At 44.1% G+C, this 21,345-nt stretch overlaps 2 protein-coding genes across 3 annotated transcripts in view; both read left to right on the top strand.

Moving 5' to 3' along the window:
• The first annotated feature begins 202 nt into the window (after positions 1 to 202).
• On the top strand, positions 203 to 12,639 carry kif14 (kinesin family member 14). The gene is made up of 29 exons (XM_057039315.1): positions 203 to 1,370; positions 1,442 to 1,696; positions 1,788 to 1,875; positions 1,977 to 2,075; positions 2,275 to 2,327; positions 2,423 to 2,453; positions 2,534 to 2,641; positions 2,739 to 2,855; positions 2,948 to 3,066; positions 3,216 to 3,388; positions 4,169 to 4,316; positions 4,448 to 4,511; positions 4,654 to 4,838; positions 4,923 to 5,025; positions 5,114 to 5,271; positions 5,359 to 5,506; positions 5,785 to 5,931; positions 6,298 to 6,430; positions 6,631 to 6,724; positions 7,092 to 7,233; positions 7,438 to 7,541; positions 8,871 to 8,971; positions 9,112 to 9,342; positions 9,439 to 9,626; positions 10,089 to 10,241; positions 10,478 to 10,600; positions 10,683 to 10,757; positions 11,281 to 11,428; positions 11,575 to 12,639. The coding sequence occupies exons 1-29, from the start codon at positions 388 to 390 to the stop codon at positions 11,907 to 11,909; spliced, it is 4,806 nt and encodes a 1,601-aa protein (XP_056895295.1). The 5' UTR covers positions 203 to 387; the 3' UTR covers positions 11,910 to 12,639.
• Positions 12,640 to 12,781: 142 nt separating this feature from the next.
• The window catches only part of LOC130529279 (adhesion G-protein coupled receptor D2), a 50,865-nt gene continuing 42,301 nt past the window's right edge, over positions 12,782 to 21,345 (top strand). Inside the window, exons 1-18 of one of the 2 annotated variants that reach the window (XM_057039320.1) lie at positions 12,782 to 13,141; positions 13,227 to 13,263; positions 13,874 to 13,898; positions 14,180 to 14,398; positions 14,636 to 15,271; positions 15,947 to 16,144; positions 16,244 to 16,317; positions 16,775 to 17,014; positions 17,135 to 17,246; positions 17,455 to 17,589; positions 18,024 to 18,126; positions 18,594 to 18,705; positions 18,847 to 18,902; positions 18,990 to 19,116; positions 19,251 to 19,354; positions 20,148 to 20,250; positions 20,454 to 20,607; positions 20,704 to 20,837. In XM_057039320.1, coding sequence (XP_056895300.1) covers positions 13,113 to 13,141; positions 13,227 to 13,263; positions 13,874 to 13,898; positions 14,180 to 14,398; positions 14,636 to 15,271; positions 15,947 to 16,144; positions 16,244 to 16,317; positions 16,775 to 17,014; positions 17,135 to 17,246; positions 17,455 to 17,589; positions 18,024 to 18,126; positions 18,594 to 18,705; positions 18,847 to 18,902; positions 18,990 to 19,116; positions 19,251 to 19,354; positions 20,148 to 20,250; positions 20,454 to 20,607; positions 20,704 to 20,837 — 2,598 coding nt within the window. In that variant the 5' untranslated portion in view covers positions 12,782 to 13,112. Of the gene's footprint in view, positions 13,142 to 13,226; positions 13,264 to 13,873; positions 13,899 to 14,179; positions 14,399 to 14,635; positions 15,272 to 15,946; positions 16,145 to 16,243; positions 16,318 to 16,717; positions 17,015 to 17,134; positions 17,247 to 17,454; positions 17,590 to 18,023; positions 18,127 to 18,593; positions 18,706 to 18,846; positions 18,903 to 18,989; positions 19,117 to 19,250; positions 19,355 to 20,147; positions 20,251 to 20,453; positions 20,608 to 20,703; positions 20,838 to 21,345 lie in introns of both variants that reach the window. The other variant, XM_057039319.1, reaches the window with a different exon arrangement.

Genomic DNA, 21,345 nt, shown 5'->3' with positions numbered 1-21,345 from the left:
AGCTACTGTATAGCCCGTTGTTATTGGTAGAGGAGTAATTTTCTCCATTAATGGAACCTTACGAGCCACCGTATAGTTTATCCTGTGTTTTGCCTCCATCTAGCGTCAGTCTCGTGTATTGCACATTCCATGACGTCATGGACGAGCTGTAACGATTCGTGAGCGTTCGACCAATCAGCTTCCAGAATTAGGCTCAGTTTGAAATTGAAGCGGGCAATTGCGGAAGAGAAGGGACAATAACAAATACTCTGTCACTGGCTGTTCATCTGATTTAGCGAGCTACGCTGCCCCTTTAGGTATGTTTTACGTAGTGAGCTATTAGGTGTTTTAGAACGAGTGTCTTTTTTAAGCGAGCTTCTATTTTATTGATTGTTTTAAGCCGTCAAGATGTCTATTTTTAGCGTACAGGCGAGAAAACACACAACCTATTACGACCATCTCATGCCAACATCCAGAACACCAGGCAAGGAGCGACGGATGGAGCTAAAGTCCACGGATGGACCGTTGGGTAAAAGTCAGCGGACGTCCGGAGACTCGGCCGCTGACGCAAGTAGGTTGTCCGATAAAAGCCAACAGATCAACCGGACTTACGTCGTCTCTGCCGCGTCAAAAAGCGGGAGCGGGCAGCATCCTCCCCACCGTGGCCGGCTTACTCTCCAGAGGAGGTCAAGGAGAAATACTGGAGCTGAGGCACCGGAAAAGACGATGACGGACAGCAGCCAGAATAGCACAGCAGCGCCGGAGAAGAGGCTAACTTTGCAGCGCAGACCCGGGGCACCATCAGTGGAAAGGAGAGGGCATGTGCAGCAGGACCTCCAGCAAACCCACAAGGTGCTCAGCGAACCAAACGGCAGAGAACCCGTTTTATTCAGGTCTGTAAGTCTAAAAGAAACTCGAAAAGACTTTGAGAACGGGGGGAGACGGGTGCACACACCCTCCGCAGGCAGGCAGCTTGAGAGCCAGGCCCAGACCTTCAAAACCCCGACCAAGAAGACCCCGTTTGAGAGAATCGCCGCAAAAAGAGACGTATTCGAGAAGCTGGCGATGAAAGGAGTTGCTAAACCTGCAGCAGTTAAAGCTGGAAACGTGGAGAGGCCCAAACCCAGGGCGCAGCCCTCTGCAGACCCGCCTGTCCCAGCTCCGAGGCTCGGCGTGGTGCCCCCAGGTGTGCAGAAGCCTCAGGCCGCTCCGGCCTCGACAAAACTCTCCAACCCGAAGGCAGAGAGCCGATGTTCCACAGCTGCTCCAGCTCCAACATCTAAAGAACAAACCCTGTCCAGACCCAGTGAGGTCCTGGCGAAACAGGATTCATTTAAAATGGAAAACAGTGCAGTGACGGTGGCAGTGCGCGTACGACCCTTCAATGCCAGGTATCTATTCATCTGTCTGTCTGGCTACCTGTCTCTCTGTCCGATCAGTCAGCAAAATCTTCTTTTTCTAGGGAGAAGACGGAGAAAGCAGTGCAGGTCATCTCCATGAACGGTCAGGAGACTGTGGTTCAACACCCCGACTCCAAGCAGAGCTACTCGTTCACCTACGATTTCTCCTTTTGCTCGGTGGATGAGTCGGATCACCACTTTGCCAGCCAGCAGACGGTGTACGAGACTCTGGCCAAACCTCTGCTGCTGAGGGCCTTTGAAGGATTTAACACCTGCCTGTTTGCCTACGGACAAACGGGCTCGGGGAAGTCCTACACGTACGTGTAACAGATTTCCACTAAGTTACATTTGATTTCCATTAACAAATCTGACCGACATTAACTTTAATTTCAAATCATTGCTGAATAGGATGATGGGGTTTGGAGAAGAGGAAGGTGTAATTCCACGATTTTCCGAGGAGCTTTTTTCTCGACTGGCCTCGCTGGAAAATGAAGCGGTAACACCTCGTGTTTAAGTCATGCAAAGTACCCAACAAATAAACTGAATGCAAACAAATGTCCTCTCTTGTGTGGGTCTGCTCGGGCTGCTGTATTTCAGGGCAAATGCCACGTAGAGATGAGCTACTTTGAAGTGTATAATGAGAAGATCCATGACCTTCTGGTGACCAGGGATGAGCCAAACCAGAGAAAGATGCCCGTAAGTACCTTACAATTTATTGAAAACTGATGATTGAAATGTGTTTTTTGTTCTTGTAATGTAGGAACAGTCAGAATTTAAGAGCAAATGTAGCCATCAGTTTTGTGCACTCAGTTGAGAATAGAAAAAGGGACTATTTTGTTTTAGTGTACAGTCAAATTCGCCACCTTTGGTCCATGTTAAAGTATTGTGTCTCCAGCTCAGGGTAAGGGAGCATCCAGTCCACGGCCCCTATGTTGCCGACCTCTCTGCGTAAGAATTTTTATTTTCTTTGCTGCCGTGCTTCATTCAAGACTCACTCTTCAGTCAAGCTTTTCAAAATCACTCACTCCAGAATGTCTTTACAGGAACATTGTCAGCTCCTACCGTGATATTCAGGTAGTGTAAAAGCCGTCGAGGTGTCCTTTTTCTTTTTAACATCATAACAACATGAAAGTAACATCGCACTGTTCATTAAGGGCTGGCTGAATCTTGGCAACAAGCAGAGAGCCACAGCAGCTACAGGAATGAATGACAAGAGCTCCAGATCTCACTCTGTCTTCACACTGGTTTTGACTCAGACACAGGTACAACATCTTAAACAAAACATTGTGGAAGTGTATAATAAACCCTTGCGGTGTTTATGTTATGCTAAATCTATCTTGATATCGTGCTTTTAATCAGACTGAGTTTGTGGAGGGCGAGGAGCATGAGCACAGCATCACCAGCAGGATTAACCTGGTGGACCTGGCAGGCAGCGAGCGCTCCAACTCGGCTCAGACGAGCGGAGACCGACTCAGGGTACACATGCCACCAGTGACATTACAGAACTTCTCTTTAGGTCCGCACATTTCTTTTTTTTTTTTTTTAAGTTTCCCTGTGTGGTTTTACAGGAGGGTGCCAGCATCAACAAATCCCTGCTCACCCTTGGAAAAGTCATCTCTGCTTTGTCAGAACAAGCATTGACCAGAAAGAAGGTCTTCACCCCGTACAGAGAGTCTGTCCTGACATGGTTAGAGATCGCTGCTTGTACTCTTTACACTTTTTTTAAACTATATTCCAAGTAAAGTAAATCATTTTTTGCAACGCTGTAATAGGCAACAAGACTTTTAAAACTGGACTCTGGTCCGTTTTGAATGTAGTCTATATTTTCTGCCGCAGGTTGCTGAAAGAGAGTCTCGGTGGTAATTCCAAAACAGCCATGATTGCCACTCTCAGCCCAGCAGGAAGCAACATAGAGGAAAGTCTAAGCACCCTGCGCTACGCCCAGCAAGCTCGCACAATCATTAACGTGGCAAAGGTCAACGAAGACACCAGCGCCAAGCTCATCAGAGGTCAGTGAAAGATCCGTTTGTATGTTTCTAAGAGTGACTTAAACACGAACTGCACACTGACTGGATGGCAGGAGACTAAAAGCACTATAGGTGCAGCTAATGTGGATTTCTTGCTTTAATTTTACTGCTGCAACAAAACGTTGGACAGAAAATAATGGCGTATTTTTATTTATTTATTTTTAATACAAGGCCAGGCACAGCTAACAAAACACCGTGAAGCCTTGGGAGTGAAATGGCCTTTTTTCCCGAATGTTGATTCATATCAACAGTGCATTTGTAATACGTTTCATCCTGGCTCAAACTGCATCACACCTGCACACGACAATGAAATCAACTATGGCATTGGCGTATTCAGCAGTCCTGTCCTCACTAACAGTTTGAACCTCAAAATTATAAATTACGGTATGTTACGCGACGTGGTCCGAAAAATTCATCCCACTCCCCGTTTGGTCTCGAAGGCCTCACTTCTCTTTTCTTTATGCTCTGTGTGATTGTTTGCATCCTGGTCTTGATCTTCTATGCTCTCCATCTCGCCCACTTAGCGCAGCTACCCTCCTCCCCGTCTCTCCATCACCATTTTATTCACAAGCAACTTCAATTAAGGCCCAGCCCTAACCTTGCCTCCAGGCCATATTTATGCACTGACAGTTAAACATGACAGATAGCCATCTTCTACAAGTGTCTATCTGTCTGTCCGTCCGTCTGTGATTTCTATGAATAAATAATGAAACAATTATTCAAAGATTGTTGTACAGCTTTGTAACACACACTTTTCCTTAGAGTTGAAGGCTGAGGTTGAAAAGCTGCGTTCCGCCCAGATGAGCTCTCAGGGCATCGAACCAGAGAGGGTCAGGCTGTTTCAGCAGGAGATCTCCACCCTCAGGAACAAACTCTGTCAGCAAGAGAGAGAAATGGTCGAGGCCAACCGGTCAGTAACTTTTTCATTTGCACAAGGTTGAGGTCAAGCACACAAGTCTTGATCTGAATTGATACTGTACGCATGGATATGTTTAGGCTGCGCATCCGCTAAATAGTTATATTCATGCTCCTCCCTTTCAGAGCGTGGAGAGAGAGACTAGAGCACGCTGAAGTCCGCAAACAAGAAGAGACCAAAGAGCTGCAGGTACTTATTTTCAGCTTTTGAGAATGTTCTGCTATGATTTGTCCAACTTTCCTGCTCTTGATTCGAGTTTTATCCAAGTTTAAACGATAAACATACCGTATAACGGTCAGATAAACGGATTTTGTTGCCTTCTGATTTCCAGAAAGCAGGGGTGACGTTAAAAGTGGACAATCGTCTCCCGAACCTGGTCAACCTGAACGAGGACCCTCAGCTGTCCGAGATGCTTCTCTACATGATCAAAGAGGGCCGAACAACTGTGGGCAAGCTGAAGAGCAACGCCAGCCATGATATCCAGCTGACAGGAGCTCTCATTGGTGACCAGCATTGGTAAAAACAAAATGACACCTCTGTAATAAAGTCACGTGTTTGTGGTCTCGGGTGCATGATTTATTTATTTATTTTCCTTCTTAGTGTTATAACCAGCATCCAGGGTACTGTCAGCATCGTCCCAATGGAAAATGCCAAAACATTTGTCAATGGAAACCTCATATCTGAATCTACTGTCCTCCATCATGTAAGTTAGACTGTTTACCCAGTTGGACTCGGGAGTGTAATACTTGCTAACCTGATTAAAACATGATCCCTTTAATCATGTTGCCCAGGGAGACAGGGTAATTCTAGGTGGGGACCACTACTTCCGCTTCAACCACCCAGCTGAAGTGCAGTCGGGGAAGCGAGTGTCCTGTTGGACAGGTGCTGGCGAGGGCCATAAAGACTTTGAATTTGCGAAAAATGAGCTGTTGGCAGCTCAGAGGGCTCAGTGAGTGCAAAAGTCCACCTGAAATATTTATTATAACGTAACCACATTATTTCCTGGAATAACTTGAGCCATTTTCGTGTGTCCCAGGCTGGAGGCAGAAATTGAAGAAGCCCATTTGAAGGCAAAAGAAGAAATGATGCAGGGAATTCAAATGGCTAAAGAGGTGGCTCAGAAAGAGCTGTCTGAACAGAGAGTTCTTTATGAGGACAGGATTCAAGCCCTGGAGAAGGAGCTGGTACACTCCAATTCTTTGAATAACAGAAGCCATATGTTTTCCTTTTTGTTCCAGTAACTGCACATTTTCCCTCCATTTGCAATTTAAACTTTTGTGAATATTTGCTGTGAACCAGAGATCCTTTTTGGCCGTTATTGGAAAGCTTTTCCATCTGTTGTTTAAATATATAAACATCAGTAAAATAACTCAAGCGTTCAGAGCGCAACGTGTGTTAGACAGAGTCAACAGATAATATTTTGTTAGCCATGTTTAGTCATTTCAATGTATCATTTCTGTAGAATGGAGAGATTGAGCGGAAGCGTCGGCAGGAGTTGGACCAGCGGAGGGTGGCCAGCCAGATGGAAGAGTTAAAAATGGCCAAGAGGGAGCTGGAACAGGAAGTGGACACTCATAAAACACGCCTCCGTCTGCACATCGAGGCTCAGGTACGGTGAATTTGGTTTGAATCTTAGTTTTTATACTTTACAGTATAGCAGGATATTGGTGTGTTTACAGGCATGTAGAGCTGTGCACTCAACAAATTAATGTCAGTCATGCGGAGCCAATTTTAAAATAAATCTCATTTGTAGATATTTTTTTTCCAAGTTCGACATATCTTTCAATTGGTGTTCTCTTTGTCAATCATCATTTGATCAGTGTCAGGCTTTTTGAGGGTCTAGAATCGACCTAATAAATATATTCTTGCAGGATTTTACATTTGATCTGATGGGAGTTTGCATCAGTCTGGCTCGAGGCGTGGCGTTTTAGCCCGGTGGGTTGATATTGTGCACATTTCCATCGTACACTTGCAGGCGATGGAGGAGCATCACGTGCGGCAAGTGAAGATTGTGGAGGCCCTCGAGGCAGAGAAGAAAAAGATTAGCAACGAGCTCATGGAAATGCAGAAGAGAAGAGCCGTAAGAGAAAATCAACCTTCCCGAAATGGTCAGTTTTTTTGGGAGACGGTACAGAACACATCGGACTGACAATTAAGCATTTGTTTATTGTGCTAGAATTAGCTTCATTACCAGTTTCTAAGTGTTTCTGTATTACAGATATTCATAACCTGATGGAAGACCATCTGATTTAATCTCCATCAAAAGCTAACAGATCAGGCTAACTTAATTGTTTTTTTTGGGCTGCAGTGTCACCACAATGGGATGCCATGAAGTTATCCCTGATGATTGAGGAAGCCAACAAGATCAGTGCTAAACTGAGGAAACACACAGTCTTCAGCAGGTAAGTCAAGAACAAGAACAGTCTCAACCCGACTACGATGGAGTCTTAGACACAAATTTGTAAGAAAAGAGTCTTTACTATGTAATGAACAGGGACAATAATTCAATATTACAAAGGCTCTCATGAAATGAAAGAATGGAGCAGTGCAGAGTAAAGTCACATAATGGAGATTGATTTTCAGTATTTCATTGAAGTGCCACATAAAACTGGATAGTATTATAACATATGGCTTCAGAGAAATACGGGACATTGACAGCTTTAAAGGAGTCCACATATCACCATATGTCTTACTAAAACCCTCATTATTAAACAGGTATTTGCTACCTAAAAATAGCCAAATAATATGAGGTCTTGCTTTATACTGTAGACATGAGAGCTCTGAGGCTGAGAACCTGAGGCAGGAGGGTCTCCTACAGGTGCGCGTCCAGAACACAAAGCTTGGAATTTCAACGTTCTGGGGCTTGGACAAGTTCCAAAACAACATGGCTGCCATGAGAGAGCTTGAGCAGGTCTGCTTTACATGTGTGCGTCTGTGTGTGGATCGTTCTCATTCACCTTCATACTTTTTACCTGATTGATTAGTAAAAGGTGTTTGTCTCTAAACATGTCTGCTCAGAGTGTAACACACCTGTATATGTCATTTGCCCAGACTTTCTGGCTTCTCACTCCCTGGCTTTACACTAAATAAGGCTGGGATTCTTCTCTTTCCACAGGGGGAGTCTATTTCCAAAGATGACGACGTGTTTTACGACCCAGATGATGAGTGGGAGCAAGATATATCGGTGTCCTCCGCCTCGTCCTCCTTCTCACGCCGCAGGTAATTACCGAGGTCATCTTTTCCAATTCGCCACCCCCCCCCCACCCCCCAAGCTTCTGTTGTTTACAGTAGATTTCAGGGCCTTAATTGGTGTTCATGTTAAATGATTTGTGTAAGACTTCATAATTACCTCCAGTAATCTCCCCCTGTTGTTTATGGTGCTGCAGCGTGAGTGGATGGTATACAGCGCTGGGGCATTAAAGCCACAGCCCTCATGCTCAGCTGAAGTCGCAGCCACACTCTTAATGCAAACCACATGACAGGCGAATGGATGTATGTGGAAACTCCTGAAGTGTGTGGACGGAACATTGAAAGTCTTTTGCGAGTGTGAAACAGCTTGGAAGGCCACGGTTATTTTCACAAAGGCTCATTCTTTCCACCAATATGGTTTACGACCTGGCTCATGTTTTTGATGTTCAACCTTCTTTCTGTCCTGAAGAGTTGATAAAATAAACATTTCCATTTTTATTCTTTTTTTATTTATTTTTTTATTCATTTTTCCTTCAATGAAGGCCAACAAAGCACAATAGAGGAGCTTGGGTGTCAGAGCTGTTCCCTGTACATCCAACACAAACAGGCATCTGTGGTGCGTGCTCGCCCCCCGACAACTTCTCGGGCATGTTTTGGTGCTCCTGGCAGTGCCTGAAGTACCAGTAAACTCGGCCAAATACAACACGGCACAGACTCTGTGGTTGTTTGGACCCAGGTCCCAGCCTAATGGTCACCGTTTGAGCTCCTTCTCAACTCCCCTCCATGTTCGTAAAAATGAAAACACCTTCGCTCCTTGAACTTTATGAGCTATTTAATGCCCAAGCTCTGCAACACATTTTCAAAATCACACACCAGATTGTGATGATGTAAATAAAGCGAATTCTTGAAATCCAAAAAGTTCCTTTAATAGCAAAAAAGGGGATTTTTTGTTAATAGCGTAAGATTACTTCCTGTTTAATGTTGTTAAATCCAGGCGTTGCAGTTAAAGCAGTAAAAATAAGTGTTGGATGATGCAATATCCTGTACGTAGGATCTTTTGTTATTAACACTGGCTGAGGGTTCTGCTGGACTGCCCTGATTAAAGGGCTAAAATCTTCCAATAAAAGCGTATACTGATGCCCTCGGGCCCATGGAAGCACGTTTTACAGGCACTTTAAAGACTAACTGTCCACAAAGTGATTCATTTAAACTAATATGGCAACAATTTCAACTAAGAAGATCATGGGTTTAATAGATTGTGGAGTAACAAACTGCTTTTCACAATAAAGTTGCTGTAAAATCAAATTAGCACAGGAAACTGATTAAAACTATTGATGTACATAATGATTTGTGCACCAGGAGCAGAAGCTTGTTGAAGAGTAGGAGAATCTCGGGGCGCCTCTATGAGATCCGGGTCCATCCGATTCAGAGCCTCCACAGTGGCTCCTTGCAGTCTACTGGTGAGCCACTTCAAAAAAATCATTTTGGTAGTTCCTGATATTTGAGTGAGGCATAATTTGAACATAATTGGAGTTTAATTCACTTATATACTGTACTTTGAGCAACCACTGCACATGGTCATCACTCGTGTCTGTCCCAGGGTTGATGGGTGCGGTCAAGCCACCCTCCACCCACCCAACCAGCTCAGACTCGGCCGTGCCTGGCATCTGCAAGGAGCTGATTGGCCAGTCAGTTTCCCGTCTGAAAGGCTTTTCCAGGACAGAAGAGAGCCTGGCTGACAGGCTGGTGTCTGACCTCAACCTGGTGTACGTAGCAGTCCAGTCCATATCTGACCTGTACAACGGCCTGGATGACGACAGCCAGGAGAATGGTGAGATTCTACAGCTTAAATCACCATTTTTGATTACCTGGTAAAGGTTGTCTGCTGTTAGTTGTGGTTTATGTTCTTCCCCTGTAAATCCTGCAGTGTTTATGTGCAACACAATGGCCCAGACTCAGCTGGTTAAGGCCACTGCAGCAATAGAGAGTGCAGCTTTTGTGACCACGCACTGGCTGTTGAGCGTTAGGCCCACCTCCGGCCTCCTCTACACCATCACCGAGGAGCTCAAAAGCCAGGTTAAGAGGATGGGAGGATTCTTTCAGCTTCTCATACAGGTAAAAAGCATAACCATGCTGTATCAAAGGCCACCAAAGCAATTTGACATCTCTAATTCTGCATGAACAACAGGAGTGATTTTCAGTTTAGGGTAGCTTGACAGGGGGCTGCTAATCAAAATGCACAGCAGTAATTGAAGGCACATCGAGGCTCTGAGCTGTTTGAGCTGTGCGTGGAAAAGACCATGAGGAGGGAATTCTTAACCTTGAGCCTCAAACAGAACATGAATATATGGAAACTAACTTTAAATTCCTCACCAGCCCCAGCACCTCAACACACATATTTTGCACACTCCCATTTTTCACCCCCCTTCCCACCAGTTTCTGGCATTCTAATTTATTTATTGACCCTCCAGCCTGCTCTGGTCATTTTGCCTGGTTGCTGCCATTGATTTACTGGTAAATTAATTTTAATTAAACTTGTTTGTGCTGGGGGGTTTCTCTTTTTTTTTTTCTTCCCAGGGTTGTGAATCCGAGATCACGTCAATGGTAACAGAGGCACAGAGGAAGAGCAGTCAGTGCCTGGATGCTGCATTGCTCGCACTCGGCCACCTGGCGGCTATGACGGGCATGCCGTTGCACGCTGTGGAGCGAGGTGCCCAGGCCGCTGGCAAGGTAACATCACCATTAATACCACAGCACATTCTATTCATGTGAAAGCTTCACTTTGAAGAGCGAATAAAGGTTCATTTGTGTTGTACAGCAGATGCACACCAAACACATCAGTTCACTAAGATGTTTATGGAGACATGATCAATAATTATTTAGACATATTTCTTATATTGGGTTGCTGGTTAATCTTGGTTAATTTGTTCTTTTAAAAGCCGCTCTTATCGTACTTTTCCCTCCAGCAATCCACTTTTGAGAATCTGCTAAAGGGGACCAGCAAGGGCATTCACTCCCTCGTGGAAGAAGGTCTCATCATCACCAGAGAAATGCTGAGAGAGGCTCAGCTGGCGTACCCCAGGAGCCCCGTAAGAGATCCTGCCTGTACTTTTCCTCGTCTGTAACATTTAAAATCGTGAGCCAGCGCTGATAATCTGTCTCTGGATGCAGCTCCTGCAGAGTCTAAAATCCAAGATGCTTGACATGGCCCGTGCTCTACAGAGCTACATGCATCACCAGATCTCTGTGAGTTTAAAAAAAAAAATTCATTCTTTAAAAATATTCTCTGTATTTAATCTGCGGATTTACGACAACGCTAATGTGTGTTTGGCGACAGCGTGGATCAGGCCAGAATCATGCTCCCCTGCTTCTGTAAATGTTAAATGTATCACACTTCAGCGTTCCAGATGAGTGCTAATGGCCACAGCAAGTCCCATTAAAGATGCCACTCAGCCTTTATTGCTTCTGTAAAGCTCAGTGCTCTGCAGGCTTATCTCTGTGCACTCGTCTCTTGACAATCGTTCAGGTAATGAATGCGCTGAGGGAAGTGACATCACTCACAGCTAACAGGCTTGTTCACCATTATCTCTACCAGGCAGAGTGGCAGTTATTGTAGAAAACTATACGTGGAAACCGCTAACACGGGGTTGAGTATTTTGTGGCTTCGGGTTTACTGCCAGTCCCGATTTAGAATGAGGCCAAACGCAACATCGACAAGTGACTGAACCAGAGGGTGTGAGAGCAACATACACATGCTGTTCTTAAACAGGAAAGAGAAGTGGACCCAGAGTTGTCGGACCCGGGTGAGGACGGCTCAGCCGTGCACTTGCAGAGTCTCAGGGCAACAGCAACCAAGCTGTTCCAGTTGAATCAGGCGGGCCGTCAGCTGCATTCCTGCCTCTCCGCTGCTCTCCAAGGTGACTTCTGACTTACACACAGCCAGCTTCTCTAGATAAAGGGTGTATCATACAGTATTTTGCATAATGCTACACAGAGATACTTCTTTTAGCAAAAAAATGACATCAAAATGCAAAAACATTTGCTTCGTTTTTCAACTTTTTAGGAAAAGTCTCCAACCTGGCCCACAGCAGAGAGCTGATCGCGTCCTCGACCCAGGCTGTTGATGAGCTGATCACTGGGCTCTCTAACGGATCGCCGACGCCGGCGATGCGGCTTCCCTGTCTCCAGACCGTCTTGGCCACGAGAGACGAGCTCCACTCTGCGCTGCAGTCTCTGTGCTCCTGGAACCAGGAAGCAGAGAACAGGAGCTCTGTTAGCTCAGATAAGAGCGGCGAAGAGAGTGCAACCACTCACAGCGTTGTGCGCAATAAAGTGGTTAGTAAGGTTGTGTACACTCTCCCTTCAGGTGTGTCTAAAGGCAGCACACAGTGGGTGTGAGGCTTGTTTTCAAGATTTTCTACTCTTTTACAGGTTCATGCGCGATTTACTGTAAAATGCCAATCCTGAGCTATTATTAAGGTCAACCTGCTCATTGTGTTATGGAGCACACACTGCAGAGATTCCATCTGCTTATTTTCATAAATATTTTATGAGTTGCAAAGAACATCCATCCTGCAAGGTGCAGGAAAACCAATACAGTATCTGGACACGCGGCAGTACTTCTAATTTTTTTTTTTGGTCACTTTTGGTCAATTGTTTTTTTTTTTTTTAAAGAAAACACAGCTGTCAAGTGCTGTATTTTTCTTTAAGAGCCTTGAACCTTCATTATAGGGACTCAAGAGAAGGTGTGGAATTTAAAAGACTCCTCAATCAGAGTCCAGGAACTGTAAGGGACTATCAAGAAGAATGTTCCATACACACAGAAGGTGCACTTTCTAACCTCTGCTGTTCAGTACCCGATTCCTGTCTAAGACCGTATATTTTGGGCTCATGTTTACACCACGTTTGCTCTTTTGTATTTAATACACAATGCCATAATTTGCACTCCGAAGAAGCTTTTATATTTATCGTTTCTTCCTAATAGATGTACTCACTCTTGTCTCTTTATTTTTTTTAATGCTACAATTTGATATGTCAAAATAATATAGCAGCTTCTGTAATAAAATTTGTGGATTGATTTTGCGGTGGGGGGGGCATTTTAACTGCTGTATAAATCTCCAAGAACATCTGAGCGTGTTTAAGGCGTGAGTTTCATTTGCATTAGTATTTGAGTGTCATTAACCTACATACACTACTAGTGTTTACTCTGGAAATGACTTCAAGCAGATGGAATCCAACCTGCTTCATAGGCGTTAACCCCCCCACACCTCATTTATGAGGCCATCACGTCACGTTGCAAGTGTGCAAGCCTTTAGCTCCACTAGACACCCTGAAACCGCCAAAAGGCCCCCGGAGGTCCATGAAAGCTGATTTTTGGCAAGTTTCTGCGGCGCGCCAGAGGTTACACCCACTCTTCGCAGCAGCCTCTGCATCCTCCTCCCCTTCTCGGGAGAAACCACGGATCCCTCCGTTCCTTACTGACAGAAATGTAGAACGTTAAACGCACATTTAGTCCTTTTTTAAAAAAAAAAAATCGCGTGGAATTGATGTACGCGGAAAATCAGAGGCGCGCACAGACGCTGCAGCGGACAAACGACTGGAATGAGAAGACGCGCAAAAAAGTTGTGCAGGTAAAAAAGAACCAGCTCTGATCTGTTTTTAAAGACCTGCTAATGTTATTGAAGGGATTACATATCTGATCGTATTGTTTTCCAGGATGCACTGGTTATTGTTCCCTAGAGTGTGGTGGCTTGTAAGTAATTCTTTAGTCTTTATTAGATATTTTTGACCTACAAATCGGATGCATTAACACTTGTCTAAATGAGCCAAACACACCACATACTGTAGACATGGTCATTAATATGAACTTACAGGTAAACTAACGTCCGAGGGCCGCGTTCCATTTAGTCATGTATCGTGACACAGACACGTACAACCACAGCCTTGGAACACCTTAAATCCTAAATGGAACACGGCTTCCATCGTAGTCACAAAACTCATAAATAACTATTTACTTGCTGATTGTTTTTGTTGCAAATTTACATGATGTTTTATTGTTTCACAATAACTTTAATGTTGATATATTTACAATTTTTAGTTTAAACGTGATAATTGTGTTGCGCTGTTGAAAGCGCAGCTAAAGCTAACATGAGATTAATTTACCTGTAAATGTTATGTAATTCCAAAAATATATATGTAATCTGTCTTCAATGTCACACTCACAGTAAACGTGTTTTTAGCCCCCGTTTGCCCACATTTTTGTGCATATTTTATGTTGGCGTCTAGCATCGGCTGCTATTTAATATGCAATGCATGTCACGCTTTAAGTAATAAAAAATCTTAAATTTGATTTTATGTTTCAGGTGTGTTTGCACATCTTGATATTAGGTAAGTCAATCACTATATAATTATCTTTAAAAAAAAATTAAGCCATTAGGTTTGCCATGCAATGTTGAAAATCCCTTCATAGACATATTAATGCTTACAAGAAAAAAATAATAAAAAGAAATGCATTTTGTCTAAAACATCGAGCATATTATGAATGTTTTGTCCCAAAAAGTTATTTTAAAAAGTCCCACATGTTAGGGTTAGTCTTCGAGGGACTGATTTGGCCTCTATCTGTTTTTTCGTGATATTCTGCCAGTGCTGATTTGCTCTCATCTGTACAGCTTTAACAGTGGAAAGCAGAGCCCAGGAAGAGCCCTACTATGAATACGTGCACAAGCGCCTGCAATGGAACGCTGCAGCTAAACTATGCAACGTGCGCTCTGGGGCGTTAGCCACCGTGTCCAGACCGTTAGAGGACCAAGAGCTCACCAACTTTTTGAACTCCTTGAACATCACCCAGCCCGTGTGGATTGCCAGGAAAGTCATGACAAACCCAACGAGTAGGTTTACTCTTCCCCTGTTCACCGTATACAAACACACCGACGCACACATAGACACATAGACGCTTTGGACTTATCGTTATTCTTCACAGTTAAAGATGACGAGTGATCAAAGAGTGTTGGAATTTAAATTCGCATGACAAATATCCTGGCAGCATTGAGTCAAAATGTGTTTTCATTTTAATTAAATTTATAAATTGAGCTTCTTCTTTTTTTTTGGTTTTGCTGCAAACAAAGGTTCCTCCCAGACCCTGGTTCTTGAATTTACTGGGCATTCGGAGAACTACGCCCATCTTCACCCCAGATTCCAACCCATGGACTCATTGACTGTTTGTGTCCGTCTCCGCTTTGATCCAAAGTGCTCGGGTGTTTCCACCATCTACTCTTACACCAGGTCACATATCGGTGTATTCCAGCTCCGGGCAAAAGCGATCCAGGGGAAAGGTGTTCAGTTTGCGCTGCAGATGCACAGTAGTCACGGGCCGTACCAGGACACCTTCGACCTGGATGACTCTTGGCACTCTGTGTGTGTTACTTGGACCCAGGATGGTGGACGGTGGGCGCTTTTTTCAGATGGGCTGGTGGTCGCTCGGGATGATGGTCTGAACAGTTCCAGCAGCATTGGCCCTGATGGCCTCTTCATTATTGGGCAGGACCAGGATGCATTTGGGGACTCATTTCCAGAGAATGAGTCATTCTCAGGGAGTATCACAGAGCTCCACATATGGGACCGGGTGCTCCACAGCAGTGAAATCAACTGGATGGAAACAACGTGCTCCCCCTTTTCTCGCGGGCTGGTGCTCAAGTGGAGCAAAGCCGCGTTTGTGCTGGAGTCCTCCCTCACAAAGCTGTGGAGAGATAATCCATGCCAAGGTACGTTTGTCTGCAAGCACATTACGAATACGTTTATTTAATCATGTTTTATTCAGGTCAAGAAGGGGGTTTTAGCAGGCACTCCATCTTAAACTGAAGTCTGCTTCCTCTGTGAATCATAAACACAGATCCTCTGGTTACAGTTGAATCTAATGCACTGCAGTATGGTTCATGGTAGGACTTTGTAATTAATAGTTAAGGATAACATTAATGAGGTTGAAGCAAAGGGGAAATCTATCTTCACTCGCTTTACAAGGGACTCGATATTCTGGCCAAGTTGCAACTTGGCAGAAGGCAGCGATCCATATGGATCTTGTAAATGTTCCATGTCTCACATCATTCCACATCCCACCCTCCGATACAAACTTCCCCCATTCTGACATCATGCCCTGTGGGGAGGAATTACAGCGCAACACACTTGACTTTTCTTGGAAGCAAGCGCGCGGCGGGGACGTTTGCACTTGCGATTTTTAAATGCATTTTTCAGACGTGTCCAAAAACCCCATTAGCAAACCACTCAGACACACACACACAACATGATTTTTGTGTTACTAGCACAGTCCCTTGATTCTGCTGCTGCTTTTTTTTGAGTCTCACCGGCACTGCTGACAGGCTGGGCACAACGTTTGTTGGTGATTATCTTCAAGAAACTCACCTCGCCAATTCTTCCTCCAGGAAACCTGACTGCCCTGGAGCTTTCCTTCGCTGACTCTCTCCTGGAAAGAAACTCATCAGGGAATCAAACTTTCCCCTTTGAATCATTCCGCAGTCCTCAGCCTAACGAGGAATGTGTCATCTTTGACCCTGTTGTCGGGAATTGGGGCCAAGCCAGATGTGACTCACTCAGAGGGGCCGTCTGCCAGTTTAGGAAGGGTAATAGAAAAAAGGAAATGCAGAAAACTTCATTTATTTACAGCCTGCAAAGTGTCATTTAAATATTGCTGCTGATGTATGGTTTATCTTTCTCTGCAGACACGCCGGGCATTGTAACCGTCCCAAAGACGCCATTCTTCAGTCGATTAAACGAGGATCCTCAGACTAAATCTGTGAGCCAGAGTTTAGTGCATCGTCACTTTAGTGGTCCAAACTTGAGGATATATGTAGAAAAAATGGCACAAAATCCAAACATTTTCCAGAAACGGACTGTTTCAGTGCTGGAGTTTATTTCGGCTGTCTAGTCTGTGTTTGTTGGCTCTGTGCAAGGCAGATTTGACTCATTTTCACTTGGAGTCATTATTTCCTGGTTCCTGCATGTCTCATGGTTCACACCCGACTCATATATATTTTCCTACTTTATGCAACTTTAATCTTAAGCAGCCCAATTCATGACACGTTAGACGACTGGGAGCCGACTAGTTTTTCCTGATTAATCTAACAAATACTGTCAATCATATGGAAATCACTGAGTTTTGATCGCGTTCTCTAAAAAACTCTTGATTTTTGGAGGTGATGGAGAAGCTGAGTGCGAACATTTCACGGAATAGAGATGTGACCTTGCTGCAGCACCTGACCCAGGCTCTTCTGCGCGCGCTGGAGGCCGGTGACTCCAACATCCTCACCTCTAACGACGTCCTGTACCTCGCCCAAATGATCGAAATGGCTCGGGCGCCAGTGATCAGAGCTGACACCGCTCAAGCAGCCACAGCAGACATCATGGTGTCTATTGCTACCAACTATGTGAAGATGGCAAGTTTGATGCTGGAGCCCCGTTTGGCTAATCAGTGGACGGACTCCACAGAAGGGGTGAGGGATATTCTGTCTCTCTGAAGGAAATGATGTAAATGTCATGCATGAGACACATTAAAATACACGGTGACTATCGTAACCCTGAGACATTGTCCTGTTTTCTGCTCTGATCTTCAGGTGAAAGTGGGGCCGTTTACTGTGATCAGAAGTATCGACAGTCTCGCTGAGACGCTTGCAGACATGCTGTCTGCTGAAAAAAGAGACTTCACTCTTTCCACCAAGAATATAAGTTAGGAGAAACTCCCTCTCAATACCTTAAGTGATTTGTCACTGACATTAAATTTAGTTCTAGTAGTTTGCTGCGCTTCAATGTTTTTAATATAGAATGTTATAATTGTATAATATTAACCCTCCATTTAAACTGTACCACAGACTCGTAACACAATGTGTACGTTTCATTCTCATTTCATCTGGGTGCGCCGCGTCCTTCATACCAGATGTATACATCAAGTGGCAGAAGCTGTCCAACGAGAGCTGTCCCCAAGTATTTCAACCATATTCTTCCATCAGCAATGGAGGGCAGGATGAGTTGTCAGTCCCTGACACTGAACTCCGGAGGATACACTTGCTGGGTAGCGACCCCCACACACACACACACACACACACGCACAATGGTACTTGAGAATGAGGCACGTATAAAGCATTGACTGAACAAACTTGTTTTGAATTAGATAGATTTTACCTTGAAACGTCTGCGGCGAGATGGAGTCTTTGTTGGGAAAAAGTAACACAGTTCAACGTAATACAGCTAGTTTTGTACGCCAGAGGTTTACAATACTTTGCTTGGATACTGAGTATTGAGAAATGGTAACAAACTCCCTGATCCTGACCTCTGACCTCCAATAGTCAGACATCATGACCATTATGATCTTTTTACAGTGCTAATCATTTCCACAATATCTTTGGAGTAATTAGAGAATTATAATAAAATATATTTTGATTGCATGCTGTGTTAAGTTGACATACTTGACTTAAAATGTATTTGATCTTGTCTGTTTGTATCCAGGACACAAAGAAGTGATGTTTATTCATACACATTACAGCCACCTGAGTGAAATTATATGTGGAGCTCAGGAGCCATCACTGAAGCCCCCTGACAAAGCAAAAAGGTTGCTTGTTTTTTCCTACCCCATTAATGGCACAAGATATGTTGTCTGTTGTTTGGAAAATTATGGTCATAACCATCAGAAACAACTCAATCCATCCCTTCCATTGAAAAATAAAGCTTTTACTAGCATCTTCCAGCTGATATACCTGATTATTGACATATACTAGATGCTTACCTGGTGCAAGAAAGTCTGAACCGGTTTGAGCCTGTTTGGATGTATTTTGTTGCAACTGTGTGGTTGTTACGGAAACCATCTATATGCCACAAATGACCAGGAGTGGTCATCGTTAGCTCTCCGTGCAGTTGGTCTTTGCTTAATCACAAAGATGGAATCATTTCCCTTCCTTCCGGTAGCTGAGCTATTGTAGTCCCCTGTTGCATTATTAAACTTGCATAGGAAACTCTCCTCTGCATTTATAATTGAGTTGTAAAACATAGTTAACTATTAATCACTGTCTGCGTGTTTAGAATTCTCCCAGGTCATCTGAGTTCTGCGGTTATATCCGCTACTGTCCGCGATTCATCCAAGGCCAAAAACATTCCCGTGGCTGTCAAGTACTCCCTGTCAACATCACCTGCGGTGAGGCCCGTTTTACTCATTTATGTAGAACTGCTGTAGAAAGGATCGCGTTCCATAAGACTTTAGCATATTAGATCAAATCTGAAGTGTTAGTATGGAGGAAATATAAAGTAATCAAGTCCACTGTTGTTGTCTCCTTAGATAAAATATTCCCGGAGCAACAGTCCTGTCTGTGCCTTTTGGAATTTCAGCATAATGTGAGTCAAAAACACTGTACTTTTAAATTAAATATACTGGCCTTTCCTTGGATAAGTGTGTATTTGCATGACCTATGCTTCCTCTAGGCAGAATCACACCAGCAGCTGGTCCAGCGAGGGCTGCAGGGTGACCTTTGCCACTCCTGGTGTCACGTCATGTCTCTGTAACCACACCACCAATTTTGCAGTACTCATGAATTACTTGGAGCCAAAGGTAATTTTTTTTTATTGGAGTCAATGAAATTCATAGCATCTTTCCGGTAAAGTCCACCTGAATTCACAATCTGTAGCACAGCATTTTCAAACCTCTGATGTGACAGATTTCTCTCCCATTTTTCCCTGTGACAGTGGAGTCCCGAGGAAGAGCTCATTCTCTCCAAGCTGACGTTCATCGGCTGCGGAGCGTCGCTGTGTGCACTCGTCGTGACCTTAATGATGTTCACCGTCCTGGAGTGAGTGATTTTCATGACCTTTACGCTGCTGGAAAACGAACTAGCAGCAGCAGCCCTGCATTAGACAGCCGTCAGTGCTGATTCTGACCAGTCACTGACCACTATACAGTAGATACTTTTATAGAAATCCTTTAAGAAGCGTTAGAAAGAAGAAGAGAAAAGAATTTGCTTTTGCTCTGTTCTTGGAAAATGAGGGCGCTCCTATAATATTGACCCAGCTTAAGCCAGTAATTAGTGCGGTTTGCATGTGAGTCCACTCTGAAGGTTTATGGTGGCACCCCAAAGCCATTAATTAACATTATGGTCGCTGAGGGATCACAGTCAGCTAGAGTGAGGCAGACCTGAGGATTTATGCCTGTCCTGAAATCACCAAGTGCAGCCATGCATTACACATATGCACACCCGCGAGCACACACACACACACACACACACAACACACACACACACACACACACACACACACACACACACACACACACATTAGTGGAAGTCCACTATATTATAGATTCATGCATAATCACACCATGAAATCATTGAATCATTGTGGTTAAAGAGCGATGATAGTCTCAGAAGGCCTTTAGGTCATAATGAGATGCTTTTCAGTTGACCAGGAGAAATTAGATGAGATCAATCTGACTTGTATCATTTATCTGTCATAAATAGAGGTATAATAAGCATGAGCCATGTGAAATTAGCCGCACAAGTTAACAGTTGTAGTCACTTAGCACGGATTTATGAAGAGCAGAATTTTGCTGGGGTCTCAGCCCGTCAGATGTGACTCTTCTGTCTACAGTATTCCCAAATCGGACAGGACGTCCATCCATAAGAACCTGTTCATCGCTCTGATCTGTGCCCAGGTCATTCTGCTCTGCAGCGGCTCAGCCATTCATAATAAGGTAACACAACAAGGCTTCTGTATGCTTAATGAACGACCACTTTTACATTAAGAAGCTATTTCTGTGTGTAGGTTGACAAAATAACTTAATATTCTTCGGTCTAAATTGGTACAGCACAACGCAAGAACGTGTGTGTCAATGTGACGAAGTTCAGTTCTGCAGTACAAGATGGAGCTCATATCTGCCTGCATCTATGTTTTTAGGTGGCGTGCACACTCGTGGCGGCACTGCTTCATCTATTTTTCATGGCCGCGTTCAGCTGGATGCTGGTGGAAGGTCTGCTGCTCTGGAGCAAAGTGGTTGCAGTCAATCTAAATGAGGACCGGCACATGAAGTACTACTATCTCATCGGCTGGGGTACAAAAATCAGCAAGAAAACAAGCTAAACGAACTCATTTCGCATTCTGGGTTTTGATTTTCTCTCTTTTTTTAATCTTCTCTCTGACCCTGCAGGTCTACCAGTGCTGATAGTCACCATTACGCTGGCCTCAGCCTCAGGCAAATACTCAGCAGACGGCTACTGTTGGCTCAGTGTCCAGGACGGCGTCATCTGGGGCTTTGCCGGACCCGTTATTTTTATTATCATGGTCAGAAAATTAAAAACACACTCTTTTGTTGGAGTCAGGACAGTTAATTTTATTTTTGCGAGCAGGCTGTCCATGATTTTTTTTTGCCTGTTATTACTTCCAACATTGTGCTTGCATGTGTGTGTGTGTGTGTGTGTGTGTGTGTTGGTCCAATTTGACAGTAAAGTGAGCTAATTCATTGCATGTGGGGCTGTAAGTCTTAGAGCTGATAAATATTTGCTAATCCTAACTGTAGTTCTGTTCAGTGGGCATACGTTATGGATAGGTTGAGAGGCGTTGATATTGAACAGCTTATACATCTATAATTGAAAATCTGGGGGTGCTGGTGCATCACCTGTCCAAAAACCAATCTATTAGAGCAAGGGCTGAGTGAGTATAGCTACCAATGAGAGCTTTTTGGATTTTTTCTGATATTTGAAAAATATTGTATCGGTCTTCAGTTTTATTTTGTCCCAGTTAATATAAAAAAGATCCTAATTTGACCTTTTGAAAGAGCACAAACAGCTGT

The sequence above is a fragment of the Takifugu flavidus genome, chromosome 7, assembly GCF_003711565.1.
Source record: "Takifugu flavidus isolate HTHZ2018 chromosome 7, ASM371156v2, whole genome shotgun sequence".
NCBI classification, from domain to species: domain Eukaryota; kingdom Metazoa; phylum Chordata; class Actinopteri; order Tetraodontiformes; family Tetraodontidae; genus Takifugu; species Takifugu flavidus.
The sequence above is the reverse complement of the archived record's forward strand: the minus strand, read 5'-3'. Positions and strand labels throughout refer to the sequence as shown.